This window comes from Callorhinus ursinus, unplaced genomic scaffold, assembly GCF_003265705.2.
Source record: "Callorhinus ursinus isolate GAN/ISIS: 27379988/994484 unplaced genomic scaffold, GSC_fseal_2.0 scaffold35, whole genome shotgun sequence".
NCBI classification, from domain to species: domain Eukaryota; kingdom Metazoa; phylum Chordata; class Mammalia; order Carnivora; family Otariidae; genus Callorhinus; species Callorhinus ursinus.
The window spans coordinates 1,775,111-1,796,112 of record NW_027397097.1 but is presented as its reverse complement, the minus strand read 5'-3'; the positions used below and the strand labels follow the sequence as shown (position 1 = coordinate 1,796,112).

Genomic DNA, 21,002 nt, shown 5'->3' with positions numbered 1-21,002 from the left:
GTTCTAAAAAAATAATTAAGCTCTTAACTGTGATTCTGTATAAGCCATTTGTATACACTGTTTCATTTCACCCTTCAATAACTTCAGATGAAGAACACTTTTACCCTCATTTTATAGGTGGGAAAAGTGGGCTCAGAAAAGTGTTCAGTACAAATCCACAAAGCTACTAAGTGGCAGGACTGAGAGATAAGCCCAGGGAAGTCTGACACCAATGTTCATGCCCTTATCAGAATGCTAAATGTAACCATTTCTTAGTCCATAGAAAAAACTTAGTAAGATCAAAATTCAAATTGCTACCACTCTAATGATCAATGCTAGACTCAATGAAACAAAAACCCACTGTGGCATCTTGCGCCCTTCAGAAAGACAGTTCTTATTACTATTGCCTGTTTTCTAATTCTGTTTAAAACAAGGAGTCAGTTATTGAAGTATGAGATTTTCATGTAGTGCCCATTATGGAAAAGGTTGTAGTGAATGTTTAATTGATGGTTTATCAGTTAAAATATTTTTTAAAAGGAAGTTAATAAGGGCACCTGAAAGAACTGAAAATGAAACACTTAAGTTTTTAAGGCAACATAAACAAATCTCTTCCTGATAGTTCCTCTGGCTTTGTTTTGAGATTTGTTGACATTAATACTCTATCCCTAATCCCACACAGTTACAAGCCCACAAGAAAAAAGGGAAAGCTTTAAAATCAAATATTACTCCCCTAAGAATTTGGGGAGGTTTAGGAAAAGGTAGAAATCTGACAAGTTTTGTGCGTTTTAAGAAGCAACATTTGCCCCCAGAAGGCTATAAAATAAGGATAGCATGAGGATTGCACAAAAAGAGTACAGTGCAAGGCGACTTGCTCACTCCTCTAAGGTGTGATAAAAAGTAGAAAATCTGAGCTTACTATCTAATCCACTCACAAGCAAATAAAAACATAACCTGAACAAAACACAAATGCTTTGTTCTCCATACAACTTCTGCATCTGCACCAATAAAGCTGATTGTGGTTTTTAAAAACTGGCCCACCTAACATATTTATAAGAGTACATCTCCTCTTGGCATCCTAAAGTCATATGCCTTTAGGGGGATATTTGCGAGAGAAGTTGACTCATCTAAGAAGATACGTGAAAAGCAGGACTTTACGGCTTTCTCGTAAAATAGGATCAGTTACAGTACCTAAAGAACGGGATTTTGATGAGTGGGATGCTGAAATGGGGAGTCTGGGAGAACAGATTTCTTGAGAAGTATCTGCTTTAGAAGGAAGGTGACTGAAGCGTTGATCCAGAACCATATCTACATCTTCTTCATCAGCAAGTAATGATGCTTTCATGATCTAAAAAGGCAATATCTATAGAATGAATGTGCTCCCCCAAATCCAAAGGCCATAAAAGAAAAATGCAGTTTCCAACAACCAATAAATCGCTTTGCCTGAAGCTGTGTCCAGAGCTAGTATATCTGTGTGGCTGACTCTATTACACTGCATGTGCCCGAGGGTAGAAATTATAGAATACACTCCTCTTTAGACAAGTCTCGCCAAAACGTGGCACACAGCACTTGCTCACCTGTCTGCTGAATGATTAACTTCAAACCCAAGACAAAGGCTCAACTTAAAACATGCCAAAAGGCATAGGTAGGGGGAAGTTGAGACAGAGTTTAAGGAAACCTGTATCTACTAGGCTATTAAAAAACTTTTATGGAGCACTTTTTAGAGCCTCAAAACCACCCTATGAAGGAAACAGAGTATATTTTATAGAGAAAAATCTGCTCACAGATGTTAAATGACTTTCCTAAAGTCACATAGTAATAGTTATAAAACCAGGATTAGAATCCAGGTCTTCTGAATCTCAATATAGCCGTCCCCTTCCCTCCCAGAATATGGGCCATATTCTTGTTTTTTTCCTCACCCCAATGACCACTCAATGCTCTTCAGTGAATAATCAAGAAGAAGCCCAACGTTATGAAAGGGAGATAAAGATTAGTTCGGCTTCCTATTATAGTAAGGGTGGGTTAGGACTTCACCTGTAAGACATGTGGATTAATTCCCAGTGAAGATGCAATGTGTGTTGAGGCAGACACAGGTTCCTGATCCTCAGGCACGCTCTCTTCTAACATGGAATCCAAAACTGGCTCCTGGGTGATATCTACCATGTCACTGTCCAGTTCCACAACCCTCCCTAACTGCTCCACCTCTGGACTCTGGCTCTGTAGATAGCAGAAAGATCAGGGAAGCAGCATTAAATTACACCAAATAGACATAGAGCTTCTAGACCATATTTAGTTTTCAGAATATGATACAGCAATACTAGATTCTGCCAATTCTATGAGGTAGCATATTTGTTAAAAAGAGTTTAACAATAATTACCCCCAAATACCCCCTATATGTAACTGGGGTCCAAATACAGATTCATGAAATCACCCTTTGGTAATATCTTAAGGTCTGGGGTCTGGAACCTAAGCCCTACAGTGAACAAATGGTGGTCCTGAAACAAAGATTATGCCTTACCTGATTTAACTAGCAAATATAATTTCCTGATATACACAGGGTGACCCTGTCCCCTCACACTGTCTTGTAGCCAGAAGCCATTGGGAAAAGAAAATAAAAGGTACAAATACCAAAGTCTCTAGTAACTTTGCATTTCTTTTAAATAAAAACAATTATAAATGAATTTCCAGTTAACAATTTGGGGCCTGGAATTTATCTTTTGGGTGACTGAATCCTAAAGGCTAGCTGGGCTGTACATGTGCAGTATCATGTAAGATATGAGAAATGTCTACTCTAATTTTGAAAAAGAAAAACAAAGTAATACTAGAAACAAAAAAAAAAAAAAATTTTTTTTAAATAAGCTCCACACCCAACATGGGGCTTGAACTCACGATCCTGAGATCAAGAGTCGCAGGCTTTACTGATTGAGCCAACCAGGTGTTCCCTAGGAACAATTTTAATCTAGGAATAATTCCTTTATGTTTAAGTGCCAAGAGTTGGCTTTATATTTTTTTTTTTAAGATTTTATTTATTTGACAGAGAGACAGCGAGAGAAGGAACACAAGCAGGGGGAGCGGGAGAGGGAGAAGCAGACTTCCCGCAGAGCAGGGAGCCAGATGTGGGGCTCAATCCCAGGACCCTGGGATCACAACCTGAGCCAAAGGCAGACACTTAACAACTGAGCCACCCAGGCACCCCTGGCTTTACATTTATTAAGCAGTTTTCAAGATATACCCATGACTAACAGTTTATGATTTGAAAAGGTCATATTATGATACCTCATAATAAAGTTATGAGGTATCATCAACCTGAAGCACACTGTAAAATAACTGGTTCAGTACAAATTCATTAAATATGTCCTAAACTTGCATATTACCTGGTAAAATGCTAACAAGTGGCTAAACCGATTTATGAAACATTCTCAAAATCAAGTTTTACTAATTATTTTTCTTATCATGGTATCATCTGTAGATTATTAATCTTCCAAAGTTTGGGGCTTATCTTCGTAAGTGGCCTATTTCATGCTGACCCTCAAATGGATGCTATTATGTAACAGGTAGTTTTAAAAATAATTTCATGATTACTTTGGGCAAAGAAACATCCATTAGTGTAACTTTTACAACTTTATTTTTAATGGTATATTAGCTATTATTCCCTTGCATTCCTTTAACAAATATTCTTACTAAAAGATACCATTTTTTGGTATCCTTTCCATACTCCTCCCATTTGTAAATGTAGAAAAATTGAGCTGCTGTATACATAATAAATTGCCCCTTAGGGCATGAAAAATCCCCAAGGACTACTCCAACAAAACTGAAGGCCAACTAATGGTGAAAGGCAAAAATGATACTATTTTTTATCTATTGGAGAGGCTACCCTTATGCTAATTCTGGAAAGAAATAAAATAGTAAGTAGCCGTGGTCACAATGCTCCCACTTTAATTACAAGAATTATGGGAACACTAACTCCAAAAGTTCCCTCATAAGTTAGTTTTTAACCAATTCACTTTTAGGAAAAGTTATTAAACTGCTCCATATCCTCTGTGTGAACCTATCAGTTAGGATACCCTCCCTCTGTTGGGCTCCTATAACACCCTGTCTAAACCTGTTTTTTATGATTCATCATGATATATTGTGATTTCTTGCATATGCAGTATGTATTTGTTCCACCACATTGTCAAGGCTTGAAAACAGAAATTATAACCTACTATTCTCTGTATCTACCACCAAGCACATTGTTAAAGTTAACATTCATCAGACATTTTCTTCATCAATTCTATTGCCTAGTTTAGTGCCTGGCACACACTAGAGAGGGCAATTAATATGAAAGAACAAGGAGTGAGGATGGCTGAAAGGAAAGGAAAAAAGGGGAGGATGGTTTCAACTTACACTACTCAACAAAGAAATAACAGCAGCAAGAGATGTTCACTTAGAACACTTTGATGAAATCCTCCCATTTTGCCTTAAACAACTCATGTATAGACCCAATGCACCCAGTGTATTTTTAAGGGTGCTAGGTAGGGATCAAGGTTTTATTCGCTCTACCCTCATGCACAGACTTTAAAGTTATGAGGTATCATGTAATAAGTGGATAAGGGGGAAGTGAATGACTATGAAACTATGAGGAGCTGGTAGGCTCCTAAGATCCCCATTAGTGAATTTTGTGAAAGTATATCTAAGCAATTGCAATAAACTCCCCAAAAGATGTCTGTGTACTTATTTTCAGAGAAATCTTGGGAGATCAGGTGCTTCTTCAGAGCCAGTCCTGGAAAGAAAAATAGACTAATAATAACAATAATAATATTAATAGAAAGATGGCTCAGAAGGAATGGAGGAAGTTTAAAGAAAAAAAACAGGAAACCCTTGGGAAATCTATGGAAAAGTAAGGTAAATACTCAGAAAAACAGCTAAACAGAATATCCCTTTCATATACTGTAATCTCTTGAAAGATCTTATTTATGTTTAAAACCAGCACAGTACATTACAAATCCTAAGTACACAGATAATATCTGTAAAATGACTGTTTCTTTATATGTAAGAGGGTGAGGTTTCATGAGTGAAACCTTCAGTGATTTTAGAAACCTTCACTTTCCATCTCAAGAGAATCTTCCTCATACAAAGCTGCCAATACCCTAAAGATAAAGCATCTCTTAATCTAGTACATAAAGTAATTCAAGTAGGTAAAGTAAATCATGACACCTTTTATTCAACAAAGGGCGAGCAACCAATCCACCGTCAAACAGGTATTTAAATAATTCATACTATTATTCCCTCCAAAATAATTTAATCCAGTATAACTATTACTGTTGTCTGCTTCCAAAATAATTTGTTTTCTAACTATAAAGAATGTTTTCTATTCATTTGGCTAGAAAATTAGCCCTGTCAACATCACTGTGTTCTCCGGAGAAAGTTCATCTCAGGGTTTCAAGGACCCATCAAAGTGTGTATGTTTCTATACATACATTCAGGGATAGTACAACAAGAAGTATAGGACACTGCAACATTAATATCTGAAGCAAAAAGGCCTATAGTATACATTTCATATATATGTAATATATATTACATAAAAATATAAACGATATATTCAACATACATATATTGACTTACTGAATAATCTTAGCTGCCGTTTTATTATTTATTTTTTTTAAAGATTTTTTTATTTATTTGACAGAGCGAGACACCGAGAGAGGGAACACAAGCAGGGGGAGTGGGAGAGGGAGAAGGAGGCTCTCCGCTGAGCAGGGAGCCCATTGCGGGGCTCGATCCCAGGACCCTGGGATCATGACCTGAGCCGAAGGCAGACGCTTAATGACTGAGCCACCCAGGCGCACCCCTGCTTGTGTTCCCTTTCGCTGTGTCTCTGTCAACTAAATAAATAAAACCTTAAAAAAAAAAGTATACACAAGATAAAATCAATTTTCTTTTAAATCCTAACTACTTTTTTCCTTTAAAAAAAATCTCTAACTCATTTGAATGTACTCACCTAGTGACGATAAGTTTCTGAGCAAGTCAACTAGTCTGTCTCCATGATACTGAACACAAGTTACAGTTCACTAAGAGGTGGAAGTAAAAAGCTATAGGTAAAGGTCTCTCTGCCTGAATGCCATCTGAGGTCTTTCAAGTGGTTCTGAAGCCTGGCCGCGTATTTCAATCACCCGGGGGAAAGCATTTAAAACATAAATATGCCTGAGCCCAATGCTGTATCTATGGAATCAAAGGTCACCAAAGTAGTGTTGCAGTCAGCTGAAAACTGCATCTCAGATCAGCATTTTGGAAATAATGTTCTAACTACCAAATGTTTCTGCAACTGCCCTGATTCACCGGTGTGATGAAGGTTTTTCTGCCAACATTTTCTTTAACTTCAACGGCATAGAAGAGATTATGTGAAGATTTAGTTACATAAATGTTTTGTTTTCTTAGATTTACCTCTTTAGGAGCAAATCAAATCTTAAGAACAAACTAGAGAGGGGATGAAGATATTACATAAAAGGCAATGGGATAAAGCACCATTAAACAAAAATAGCAATCTTCCTAATACCTAAAAAACCCTCAACTCCAAGAACCTGAGATTGTGCACAGGGGAAAAAAATGTTAGAGCAGACTGAAGGAACACCGTGCTCTGAAATCAAGCTCCCCAGGGGGCCAGGTGACAGTGTGAAGATAGTCATCTTGACACTAGGATGAAAAGACTGTGTTGTCTGTTCCCAGTTCATTCTGATGGCTCAAGTATTTTCCTCATGCCAAGTAAAATGTAGGTCTTTGGTGCTAATAACTAAAACTATGCAACCATCAGCATTTCCTACCTGTCTCACTCAGGTCACTGGGCAATATGAAGGAAGAGCCCTTCATTACTGTTCTAATATGTTAGGCTAATACCTAAACAACTAACCCATTTCTCCCATTTCTGCTTTCCCCAGCCAAAGACCACCCGCTTCTTAAATCAAAGGATGTATCTGAAAAAGATCCCACTCACTGTATTCTCTTTGCACATTTTGATCCTTACCACATCTCTTCTTCCTAAACCCTGGTTCTTCTGAAATTTTTTTGGTGCTCTTCAAAAAGTTTTTTAAAGAGTTCTCACCTACTGAAGTGTCATCACAGAAATGTATAGTTATCCCTTACTGTCTGTATTCTGGAAATTAAATAGCCTAAAAAAATCACTGATTGTCAAGACACATTACATAAATTTGCTCTGTCTATCCACAGATGAAGCTTTTCTTTCACAGCTGCATCTTTAGGATCTAACAATTACTTTTATTAGCAGAAATGAAGGCTATCTGACTCATCCTACAAAATACACATAAGATCAAAAAACATTTTGGAGAGAAAGGGATTACAAAGTATATGATTCAGAAAAAAAAGAACATGGAAAACCAAGTCCATTTACAGCATTTCTTTAGTTTAGAAGAGATTTCTTAGGGGTTTTGTGCTATAAAGATTATGAACATAGAAGTCGACGTATATCCCAGTTCCCACTTTTATCGTGCCCTCCCTCACCTTGTACGCGCAAATATGAACATACATACACAACAATCTCCAGAAAATGCCTCCCAAGAAATTATTTAATAAATCATAAAAATCGCACATTTTAGCAGCCATAAGAATTGTAGCACAAAAAATTCCAAAGGTCCTGCTTTTAGCAGCTGAGAGGTAGAGGATGCTTTACAAAGAAATTCTGTATTAAGTGCTCTTCTTTGAGGGAGTACGGCAGCAAAGAAAAAAACTTTTTGTAACTTGATTGAATATAAACAACATCCAAAGGAAAGTAAAACTCTTTTGAGTTCGCAAAGAAACTACCTGATATTTAAATTGCAAACCTTTCCCTACATGGACAAAAGGTTTATACTGGCTTAACAATACTGAAAAAGTATGACACAAGTAATTGCAATAAACAATACAGCCCCTCTTTCCCCACACCAAATAATTCATTTATATTCTAAAACCTGATCTATTTTCAGAAAGATTATGTATTGTTAAAATACAAATATCAAGAGGTTACCTGAAGTATAAGCAAACAACTTGAGAAAAATGGAGTTAAAAAACCCTTGCAGAAAGCTAACTGAACTTTTAAAAAAACCACGGAGGTAAAGAACAAGATTAAACTGCACATCAGGTAGTCAAGGAAAGTAAGATTTACTTTGTATCAACCCACACAAACAAAATGCTATCTTAAGTTGATCACTGAGCAGAGAATTCAGCAAGTCCAAATGAAAGAGAGGGAGGTGTTTAAGAATGACAATCTGTAGAAGGAATGATCCAAACAGCATGAGAATTCTTTAAATCTCTCAATTTAAAAATAGATGCCAGGACCACCTCATGCCCTCCCTGGTACTTGTCTCAACGTGATTGCCAATACATTTGTACTCTTCAAAGTTCCAGGGGTCATAAACAGCTTTGTACTAGCTGAATGACTTCCTTTCAACTTCTGTATCATGGATTCCATTCAAATTCACTGTCCTGTCTCTACCTGGGGTGGAGGTGCTGGCTTGCCATTAAGAGCCATCTGGAATGGGGTGGTCTGGCCTGCAGGAGGCAAAGGGGCAGTCTTCAACTTTTTTGTACTAGTTTTAGATGGCCGTTCCTCCTCCTCTTCATCAGAATCCTGAAGGCCATACTTAGAAAAATGGGAGACCTAAGGAAAGAAGAATACAACAAAATCAATTTTTTTTAAAGATTTTATTTTTAAGTAAACTCTACACCCAACGTGGGCCTCAAACTTACAACCCTGAGATCAAGAGTTGCATGCTCTACCAACTGAGCCAGCCAGGCATCCCAGAATCCAACAAAATCAACTTTAACACTTATATTCCTAAGAGCTTCCATAATACTTGCCCTTGCAATCATGCAGAATTAGCTTTAAAAAAAAAAAGAGAGAGCTATCAAAATATTTAAGGCAGAATGAAATGTCATCTATCACATGTAATTTACTGCTACCCTTAGATTTAGATGTTTCGTACAAGTTGCTTATATATAAATACTAACTTATTAATATAGGAAACCAAATGTAGAAAAGCCATTACTATTTTCACATCTATATACTGCCTAGTTGTTCGCTACTAACTTGTGTCGGGCCTTCAACTAGTTAAATAATCCAAGTGGCTTAGGAAGTCAACGTCTTCATCCCCAGAAATCTTTAAATGAATGACAACTGAGGAAGAGTTAGTATCAAGAGACAGAAATTCTGCCTCATGCCTCTAATGAAGCCACACATTGAAAAAACACTCCGTAGTAAGAAGTGTATCTAAATGCTCATAGGATGAGGTAGAGGATGTGAATCATGAGCATAAAGTTTTTAGTAGCGTCTTATTGTTCTGGGGTGGCTCAGTCGGTTAAGCGGCTGCCTTCAGCTCAGGTCAGGATCCCAGGGTCCTGGGATCAAGCCCCACATCAGGCTCCTTGCTCCACAAGGAGCCTGCTTCTCCCTCTCCCTCGGCTATTCCCCCTGCTGTGTGCTCTGTCATATAAATAAATGAAATCTTAAAAAAAAAAAGGTGTAATCTGGAGCAAATCATGATGCATCTCTGTATCTGTTTCCTAATTTGTAAAAAAAAAAAAAAAATTTAAGAGAGGACCTCTTATAACACACTTTGTCACTCTAACCACAGTTTATAAGAACTAGGTTAAGTGACTATTATACCTTAAACACCCAAGAACCCGTTTCAGGACGGTACTCTTTGAATTGAGCTCCCTGTTTCCTTGAAACTGCTTCCAATCTGCCCTCATAGTTGATATCAGCAAGTCGATCTGGGCTCTTTATTAAACAACGAGATGTTTTATCTGTTGGCCAAACTCCATCCAGTGTAACTTCAGCCTTCCTGCAATGTACAACCACATAAAATATAAATGTTCCATATTTAAGATCAGACACCCAAGTAGCATCTATATAAATAGCAAATAAAGGTACCTGTGTTACTTTGGAATTACTCTGCAGACGTTTCATAAACTTGACTCTTGCATCCCAGGGTAGATAAGCTCAAAAGCAAGGAATTACCCCCACCATCAACTAGCTCAATATCTGGTTCAAGAGTCAAAATCCATTCATTTTGAACTACCATAGCACATCAATTATTTCCAATGAAATTTTAGTTAACACACTATGCAGCCTTGACCAAATTCAGTGCTAATAGTCCAATACTAAGACCTAAGTCTTAGTGAAGGTCTTAAAGCACTATTGTACTTAAAAACAACATTAATAAAGCAGCAACTACCACTGATTAATAACAAATGCTTGCAGAATGAGGTATCAGGAACACCATATTATTAACCACTAAGTAAAAGTACTGAGTGTGAAGATGACTATAACAGCAGTAATGTACACTTTCTAATATCAATATGTGAGATCAAGGACTGTAATCTATTCATTCTATATGCCTCGCACCTAGTAGAGTGATCAGCACTTAATAATAGATGACTTTTTTCCTAACTTTTATTTATTAAGTAATCTCTACCCCCAATGTGGGGCTTGAACTAATGATCCCAAGATCAAGAGTCACATGATCCACCAACTGAGTCAGCCAGGTGCCCCTAGATCACTTTTTTAAAAAAAACTGACTATAATTAAAATACAATGTTTAGCAGTGACTTTTTTTTTATTTATTTGTGAGAAAGCAAGAGAGAGAGCACGAGCGGAGGGGGAGGGGCAGAGGGAAAGGGAGAAGCAGACTCCCTGCCAAACAGGGAGCCAGGTGCAGGGTTTGATCCTGGGACCAGACCTGAGCCGAAGACAGATGCTTAACTGTCTGAGCCACCTAGGCGCCCCTAATAGTGACTTCTTTAAACATTATTTTTTTTATTGTAATAAAAGGTATACCAGAAAACTTCCCATCTTAACCATTTCTAACTATATCATTCAGTAGTGTTAAATATGTTCACACTGTTGTACAACCAACCTCCAAAACTTACTCATCTTTCAAAATTAAAACTCTATACCCATTAAAAAACAACTCCCCAACTTCCTGCCACTGGCAACCACTATTCTGTTTGTTTCTGTGAATCTGACTCCACAAAAGGCCTTAAGTAAGTGGAATCATATAGTATTTGACTTTTTATGATTAGCTTATTTCATTTAGCATGTCCTCAAGGTTCATCCATGCTTTACCATGTCAGAACTTCCTTTTTAAGGCTACATAATATTCCACTGTGTATAAAAACATATTCTGTTTATCCATACTTCTATCAATGGACAGATATCTGGGTTGCTTCTACCTCTTGGCTATTCTGAACAGTGGTGTGTACATATTTCTTTGAGACCCTGGTTCCAATTCCTTTGGATATATACCCAGGATATATATCTATATATACAAATATTTATATACATCCCCTGCTTTCTATTCTTTTAGAACTGATGGATCATTTTTAATTTTCTGAGGAATCACCACACTCTTTTCCATAGTAACTGCATCATTTTACATTCCCACCAACAATATATACAAAGGTTCCAATTTCCCCACACTCTTGCAGAAACTTTTTTCTTTTTTGAAATTCAGTAACCATTCTAATGGGTATGATAGCTCACTGTGGTTTTGATTTGCATTTCCCTAATTACTAGTGATGTTGAGTATCTTTTCTCTCTTTTTTTGAAGATTTACTTGAGAGAGAAAGAGAAAGAGAGAACGAGCACCAGCACCAGCACCAGTGAGGGGAGGGACAATGGGAGAGAGACTATCACAAGCAGACTCCCTGATGAGTGCAGAGACAGCTGGGGGCTCAATCCCAGGATCCTGATCATGACCTGAGCCAAAACAAAGAGTTGGCCGCTTAACTGACTGAGCCACCCAGGTGCCACGACTGTCTTTTCATATGCTTGTTGGCCATCTGCATATTATCTCTGGAGAAATGTGTACTGAAGTCCTTTGCCCATTTTTATTTGGATTTTTTGTATTTTTGTTGTTGAGCTGCAGTTCTTCATTAACCCCCTATCAGAAATATGATTTGTAAATATTTTCTCCCATTCTGTAGGTTGGCTTTTCATTCTGATTGTGTTCTTAGATGTCTTAGATTTTAATGTACTCTAATTTGTTCACTTTTACTACTGTTGCCTATGCTTTTAGTGATGTATCCAGGAAATCCTCATCAAAATATAATGATATGGGAAAAATAATGTCTCTTCAATAAATGGTGTTGGGAAAACTGCATAGCTACATGGAAAAGAATGAAACTGGACCACTTAACACCATACACAAAAATAAATTCAGAATAGATTAAAGAACTAAATGTGAGAACTGAAACCATAAAAATCCTAGAAGAGAACAAAGGAAGTAACTTCTTTGACATTAGCTGTAGCAACTTCTTTCTAGGTATGTCTCCAGACACAAGAGAAACAAAATAAAAAATAAACTATTGGGACTACATCAAAATAAAAAGCTTCTGGGTGCCTGGGTGGCTCAGTCGTTAAGCATCTGCCTTCAGCTCAGGTCATGATCCCAGCCCCGCATCGGGCTCCCTGCTCCGCGGGAAGCCTGCTTCTCCCTCTCCCACTCCCCCTGCATGTGTTCCCTCTCTCGCTGTGCCTCTCTCTGTCAAATAAATAAATTAAAAATCTTAAATAAATAAATAAATAGCTTCTCCACAACAAAGGAAACAATCAACAAAACTAAAAGGCAACCTATGGAATGGGAGAAGATATTTGCAAAAGTTCTATCTGATCAGGGGTTAGCATCCAAAAATCTATAAACAACTTACTAATACCCCCCAAAACAAATAATCCATTTAGGAAATGGGCAGAAGACATGAATAGACATTTTTCCAAAGAAGACATACAAATGGCTAACAGACATATGAAAAGATGCTCAACATCACTGATCATCAGGGAAATGCAAATCAAAACTACAATGAAGTATCACCTCATACCTGTCAGAATATGGCTAAAATCAACAACACAAGGAACAATAGGTACTGGTGAGGATGTGGAGAAAATGGAAACCTCATGCACTGTTGGTGGGAATGCAAACTGGTGCAGCCATTATGGAAAACAGCAGAGGTTTCTCAAAGTTAAAAACAGAACTACCCTGGGGCACCTGGGTGGCTCAGTTGTTAAGCGTCTGTCTTTGGCTCGGGTCATGATCCCAGGGTCCTGGGATCGAGCCCCGCGTCCAGGCTCTCTGCTCAGCGGGAAGCCTACTTCTCCCTCTCCCATTCCTGCTTGTGTTCCCTCTCTCGCTCTCTCTCTGTCAAATAAATAAATAAAATAAAAACAGAACCACCCTATGATTCAGCAATCACAATACTAGGTATTTACCCAAAGAATACAAAAATACTAATTCAAAGGGATACATGGACCCCGATGTTCACAGCAGCATTATCTACGATAACCAAATTATGAAAACTGCCCAAGTATCCACTAATTGATGAATGGATAAAGATGATGTGGTGTACACACCCATACACTATGGAATATTACTCAGCCATAAAAAAGAATGAAATCTTACCATTTGCAATGATATGGATGGAGCCAGAGAGTATACTGCTAAGCAATATCAGTCAGTCAGAGAAAGACAAATACTGTATGATTTCACTCATATGTGAAATTTAAGAAACCAAACAAGCAAAGGGGGGTGGGGGGAGGGGAAACCAAGAAACAGACTCTTAACTGAAGAGGACAAACTGATGGTTACCAGAAGGGAGGTGGGTCGGGGGATGGGTGAAATAGGTGATGGGGATTAAGGAATGCACTTGTGATGAACACCGAGTGATGTATGGAAGTGATGAATCAATATACTGTACACCTGAAACTAAAATTACGCTGTAATTCATGACATCTCTAATGTCATGAACCTTCCCATCCCTATGTTTTATTCTAAGAATTTTATAAGCTTTAGGTGTTATGTTTGGTGCTTGGTCCATTCTGAGTTCATTGTTCTGTAACATAATACAACTTCATTCTTCTCTACCTGGGTATCAAGGTTTCCCCAGAATCATTTGATAAAGAGATTATCCTCTCCCCCATTGTATGGTCTTGATAGCCTTGTAAAAATCATTTAACTATGTATGTGAGGTCCCTTGAGATTCTGGATGGATTTTTCTATTTCTGCAAAAAAATGCGGATTGCATCGTAATAGGGATTACATTAAATCTATAGATTGCTTTGGGTAGTATGGACATTTTATTAATTTAAAGTCTTCCAATCCATGAACATGGGATAACTTTCCATATATTTGTCTTTTTTCACTTCTTCCAGCTATTGCCTACCTGGTTGAATTTATTCCTAAGTATTTAATTCTTTCTGATGCTATTGAAAATGGAATTTTTTTTAACTTCCCTTTCAGATTGCTCATTGTTAGTATATAGAAACCCAACTGATTTGTGTGTGTTGATTTTGTATCCTGCTACCTTGCTGAATTTATAACTGTTTTCAGTGAAATCTTTAGGTTTTCTGCACAAGATCATTTCATCTCTGAAAAGAGATATTTTACTTCTTCCATTCCAATCTGGATGATGCCTTTTATTTCTTTTCCTTGCTTAATTGCTCTGACTAGTGCTTCTAGTATTATGTTGAATAAAAGTGGCAAAGTGGGCATCCTTGTCTTGTTCCTGATCGTAGAGGAAAAACTTTCATTCTTTCACCACTGAGTCTGACGTTCTTTTGAAAATATGGCCCTATTAAGTTGAGGTAGTTTCCTTCTTTTTATTTATTATTTTTAAATAATCTCCACACCCAACATGTGGGGCTTGAATTTACAACCACGAGATCAAGAGTCATGCACTCTACTGACTGAGCCAGTCAGGCACCCTGAGGTAGTTTCCTCCTATCGCTAGAAAAGGTGCTGTATTTTGGCAAATGCTTTTCTGCATTGGTTGAGATGACATGTGATTTTCTTTTTTAATTCTACAAATGTGATGTATTACACCGATGAATTTTCATATATTAAACCATCCTGTGTTCCTGGAATAAATAATAACTGGCCATGGTGCATAATCCTTTCAATATACTGTTGAAGTCTGTTTGCTAATACAGTTGGCCTTTGAACAACGCAGGGGTTAGGGGAACCAACCCCTGTGCAGTTGAAAATCTCTGTATCTTGGACTCCCACAAAACTACTAATAGCCTACTGTTGACTGGAAGCCTCACTGATAACATAAGTCAACTAACTCATAGTGGTATGTTAAATGTACTATATATTGTATTTATAATAAAGTAACCTAGAAAAAAAAAATGTTAAGAAAATTCTAAGGAGGGCGCCTGGGTGGCTCAGTTGGTTAAGCGACTGCCTTCGGCTCAGGTCATGATCCTGGAGTCCTGGGATCGAGTCCCACATCGGGCTCCCCGCTCAGCGGGGAGTCTGCTTCTCCCTCTGACCCTCTTCCCTCTCGTGCTATCTCTCATTCTCTCTCTCAAATAAATAAATAAAATCTTAAAAAAAAAAAAAGAAAATACTAAGGAAATACACTTATAGTGTTGTACTGTAAAAAACCCATTGATGTGGACCACACAGTTCAAACCTTTGTGGTTCGAGGATCAAATGTATTTTGAACATATTTACATCAGTATTCACCAAGGATATTGGTCTATAGTTTTATTTTCTTGTAGTTTCTTTTTCTAGCTTTGGAGTCAGTGTAATGCTCGCTTCATAGTTAGAAAGTGTTCCCTTCCTTTTCAGTTTTTTGAAAGAATTTAAGAACTGACATTAATTCTATAAATGGTAGAATTTACCACTGAAGTCATCTGGTCAAAGGCTTTTGGTTGGGGGGTTTATTAATTCAATTTCCTTATTATAGGGCTATTCTGAATTTCTATTTCTTCATGATTCAATCTTGGTAGGTTGTGAACATAAATTATTTTAACTATGGCCCTTTCATCTGTCCAAAGAAGTATCAGGAGCTAGTTTCTTTTTTTTTTTTTTTTAAGATTTTATTTATTTATTTGACAGAGAGAGAGAGAGAGACAGTGAGAGAAGGAACACAAGCAGGGGGAGTGTGAGAGGGAGAAGCAGGCCTCCCGCAGAGCAGGGAGCCTGAGGACCCTGGGATCATGACCTGAGCCGAAGGCAGACGCTTTAACGACTGAGCCACTCAGGCGCCCCCAGAAGCTAGTTTCTCAAACTAAAATATAGAGAAAGAATTAAAAATGGTCGCAGCAGACACAAGATAAAAAAGGTACTATTAAAATACATTTTTGGGGGCGCCTGGGTGCCTCAGTCGTTAAGCATCTGCCTTCAGCTCAGGTGATGATCCCAGGGTCCTGGGATCGAGCCCCGTATCAGGCTCCCTGCTCCGCAGGAAGCCTGCTTCTCCCTCTCCCACTCCCCCTGCTTGTGTTCCCTCTCTCACTGTGTCTCTCTCTGTCAAATAAACGGATAAGATCTTAAAAAAAAAAAAAAATACATTTTTGGATGGGGCGCCTGGGTGGCTCAGTTGTTAAGTGTCTGCCTTCAGCTCAGATCATGATCCCAAGGTCCTGGGATCAAGCCCCACATCGGGCTCCTTGCTCCGCGGGAAGCCTGCTTCTCCCTCTCCCACTCCCCTTGCTTGTGTTCCCTCTCTCACTGTGTCTCTCTCCGTCAAAAAAATAAATAAAAAATCTTTAAAAAAAAATACATTTTTGGAAAATAACAGTTGGACCTGATTGTATTAGGGAAAAGGAGTCAAAAAGTCCTAATGTAGCATTTATCATTTATACTTTCAAATTAGAGCAACAATAATCACATACTGTACAGTAAGTCAAAAAAGTTGCAGAAAAATGTATATAATGTGAGAAGAATTTTGTGATTTAGCAAATTAATTTCTAAATATGTAAATACATACCTATTTAGACCTTCACCCACAGGTGGTTTTTGGTTATCATCTAAGTAGACTATCACTTCTTTCCTTCGAATATGCACAATATCATCCAAATTTAGATTTGTCAAATTCACATCTCCTTCAAAATAGATTGAACCATAACCTGTAAGTCAAAGCAAATAGTTAAAAACTCATCCTGTACAGAGGGCAAATAATCTATTTTATTTTCCAGCGACTAAGAAAAAAAACTTTAAACATTAATCAATATTTTATTTTTTAATTGTTTTAAAGATTTCATTTTTAAGTGATCACTACACATCGAACATGCGGCTCGAACTCACACTCCCAAAATCAAGAGTCACATGTCCCACCAAGGAGCCAGCCAGGCTGCCTTAAACATTAATCAAATCACCCAGCAATACCATCAACGGGTTATTTCATCCATAATATGTATCACAGGATGATATCAAAACCAGTTATCTTGTTTAATATCTACATTTCTACTGCACTTATCTTCAAAACAGTTTTCTTAAATCTTTTCCGAGTATCTGTACTACTGCTACATAAACAACCCTTACTTAGTACCTAGCTTGCAGAATGAGCTAAAATGCTGGAGAGTCCTAAAATACAATATAGCAAGGTAAGATTTTTTTTCCCCAAGAAAATTTATCTGTATTAATTAATAATATGAAGCTGAATCTAAATATTATTCATCTCTTATTACTCAATTTTCTCACTTAGTATTTTCTTGCTGTTTATAGTATTTTCTTTAAATGAGCAAATAGTTACAAAAGAATGTTACATGGTTCTAGTCTTTTGTTACTTGTCAATCAAAGGGTCTTCTATGCAGGTCAAGGTGGGTCCAAACAGGAAAAAAATGGATTCAGCTATCAAGAACTTCTTTCACTTAATTACAGAAATAAGATGCAGATCTTTGGCCTAAATACTATAAACTCCTAAGCTCACACTCACCTTTACGACCAATAGTGAAGTCTGAGACAATGCACTCTCCTTTTTCATTGGTAATTTTAGCAAGGTCATCCATAGATGGAATAGTATAGTAACCAACCTTAGTGAGAACAATACCTATGACAAAAGAAACAGAAAATATAATATTAATTGTAATTGTCCTTACGTAGATGAATTTTCATATTTAAGTTTCCTTTTTAAAAAGAATAATTTTTAAAATAATCTGAAATAATCCATAACTAAATTATTAAGAGAAAATACATAGGAATAAAGCATCTTTCCAAACTATTACTTAAGATTTTATTTATTTGAGAGAGAGCACATGAGCAGGGTGGAAGGGGGCAGAGGGAGAGGGAGCAGACAACTCCCTCCTAAGCAGCGGGCTAGACACAGGGCTCGATCCCAGGACCCTGAGATCATGACCTGAGCCGAAGACAGACACTTAATTGACTGAGCCCACCAAACTGGTTTTCTGAGACACTAGTCCTAGGAGGAACTGCGCTTTTTAGAAAAAGGTTCCTAGTCAAGTAAGTTTGGGGAAACATGAACATGATAGTATGTTACAGGCTCTGAGAACTTGAAAAATAATTAAGTCTAATAATCAAGCCTTAACCCAGTGTTTTTCCATACTTAATCACAGAATGTTTTCATATGGTACTCATTAACATACTGCACTATGAAAGGCATTCCATAAGAAGAATTCTGAGAAAAGCCTATTTAATCCATTTTTCTTTTATTCTATACAAAACCCAACGTGGAAAAAACCTGCACTGATTCAGTGGTAGAGGCAGAACTATAACGCCAAACTCAATATTTAAAAAAAAAAAAATTTATTTGAGAGAGCGAGCGAGCCAGCATGTATTTAGGAGGGAGGGAGCGCAAAGGGAGAGAGAGAATCCCAAGCAGACTCCCCACTGAGCACAGAGCCTGACACAGGGCTTGATCCCACGACCCTGAGATCATAACCTGAGCTGAAATCAAGAGTTGGACACTTAACCAGCTAAGCCACCCCGGTGCCCCACGAAGGGAATTTTAAATTGGAAGGTGACAAACAAGGTCAATGAGAAAAATAAGAATAAAAAAAATCTAGACTGGGTATTTGAAAAACAGATGTAGTATCAAAATAATTTCATGTAGATATACTTAAATATAGATACTTGGATTCTTAATGTGAAAATATACAGTTGTTTCCTCAGGGCACCAAGTGACTGGAAGATCTATATGAAGGCACTAAGATAATTAGAGGCAGAAAAATTTCACAGACACTTCAAGAATAACTATAAAACAATCCAAATGTTCACTAACAGAGAACAGATAAACCAAGTGTAGCATATATATAATAATGGAATATCACTCAGCAATAAAAAAGAATGAACTGTTGATATATCAGAGATGGAATCTCAAAAATATAGAGTCAAAAAGAGTATAGATAGTATGATTCCATTTATATAAAGTTCAAGAATAAGCAAAACTAGTCTATGTGAAAGAGACTGGACTGCAGTCGACTTCTGGGAATGGGAACATAAAAAAACTTTCCACTTTCCATTATATATACCAAGTATATATGTCAAAATTCATTGAAATAAACACTTAAGATCTGTTTACTTCACTACATATAAATTGTATCTCAGTAAAAAAAAGGAATGAGATTACACTCATCAAAGCCCAAATGTGATATTATGTCAACACAGAAAAAATGACAAGCTGGGTGCCCGGCTGGCTCAGTCAGTGGAGCATGTGACTCTTGATACCAGGTTGTAAGTTTGAGCCCCAAGCTGAATGTAGAGATTACTTAAAAATAAAATCTTCAGGGGCACCTGGGTGGCTCAGTTGGTTAAGTGTCTGCCTTCGGCTCAGGTCATGATCCCAGGGTCCTGGGATCAAGCCCCATGTTGGGCTCTCTGCTGAGCGGGGAGCCTGCTTCTCCCTCTCCCCCTGCTTGTGCTCTCTCTGTCAAAGAAAGAAATAAAATCTTAAAAAAAAAAAAAAAAATCAAACAAAACATAGGTGAAAAGTGTTTAAATGTTAACGTCTATAAAATGTAATAAAGACATGGGGCGCCTGGGTGGCTCAGTCGTTAAGCGTCTGCCTTCGACTCAGGTCATGATCCCAGGGTCCTGGGATAGAGTCCCGCATCAGGCTCCCTGCTCCACGGGAAGCCTGCCTTTCCCTCTCCCACTGCCCCTGCTTGTGTTCCTGCCCTCTCTCTCTCCGTGTTAAATAAATAAAATCTGTAAAAACAAAAAAAAGTAATAAAGACATTTAATTAAAAGTTCAGGTAGCTGACTTCCAGCAAATTGAAAATCTGTGAAAAGTAAGAGGTCTCAAATGACTGGTAAAACATTACCCATGTATCAATTTGTATCTGACCTGCTGGATGCATATGGTAAGTATTATTTTCTATTTCTTCTCGGTCATCCTGCAGTGACTCCTCATGAAAAGAGGTCTCTTCACTGCTTCCTTCCAGCCCATTTCGCAAGGCAGCACGCATGTTTAATGCAACAATGGTATCATCCACACTGCTGCTGCTGTTGTGTTTATTTCCAGCACTCTCTGGGGTTTGAGGAATGGGTTTGGCAATAGGGTTAGTATAAAAATGTGACACAAGAGAATCATCATCTCCATCCTGCTGATGGTTCTCATCAACAGGTTTGCTCAGGAAACTGAATCTGAAAAATAGAAAAGAAACAAATGGTATCTTAGCCCTTTATAACAATGATAACAGCCAACCCTCACTGAACCTTTACTGAGTAATTCTACATATTAAAAATATATTTAAACTGACAGAGAAAAATAAAATAACTTGCCCAAATTCAAAAAACTCTAAGTGCTAGAGTTGGGATTTTAACACAGGAAATCTGGCTGTAGATTACATGATCTATTTTCATGATCAGATCACAACTCATCTACTTTCATGAATGAATGAATCTGAGCATCCCAATTTTTAGTTAAAAAAAAAAAGAAAAAGAAAAAAGGCATTCTACTATATAAGGTCAAAGAGTGGTGAATTTCAAACAAAAAATTTTAGATTTTTAATATTATCATCAGCAAGGTATTATGCTTCATTAAGGAAACATTAAATTAGAATTTTATCCAAGGAAGAAAAAAAACCCCGCAGGAGCGCAAGGATGTATATAGAATTTTTCACTGAGGCATTATTTTGAATATAAGAATACCAAAACAGGGGCTCCTGGGTGGCTCAGTCTTTAAGTGTCTGCCTTCAGCTCAGGTCGTGATCCCAGGGTCCTGGGATCGAGCCCCGCACTGGGCTCCCTGCTCAGCGGGAAGCCTGCTTCTCCCTCTCCCACTCCCCCTGCTTGTGCTCCCTCTCTCGCTGTGTCTCT

General features: G+C 37.7%; 1 protein-coding gene across 7 annotated transcripts in view; it reads right to left on the bottom strand.

The window, feature by feature from the left end:
* Positions 1–21,002, bottom strand: part of NUP98 (nucleoporin 98 and 96 precursor) — a 121,003-nt gene that overhangs the window by 31,304 nt on the left and 68,697 nt on the right. For all 7 annotated transcript variants that reach the window (XM_025894238.2, XM_073879633.1, XM_025894237.2 and 4 more), the window contains 7 exons: positions 20,029–20,327; positions 17,662–17,775; positions 16,714–16,852; positions 9,611–9,788; positions 8,441–8,605; positions 2,011–2,193; positions 1,168–1,324 (listed from right to left, as the gene is read on the bottom strand). In XM_025894238.2, the coding sequence (XP_025750023.1) occupies positions 1,168–1,324; positions 2,011–2,193; positions 8,441–8,605; positions 9,611–9,788; positions 16,714–16,852; positions 17,662–17,775; positions 20,029–20,327 (1,235 nt within the window). The remainder of the gene's footprint in view (positions 1–1,167; positions 1,325–2,010; positions 2,194–8,440; positions 8,606–9,610; positions 9,789–16,713; positions 16,853–17,661; positions 17,776–20,028; positions 20,328–21,002) is intronic.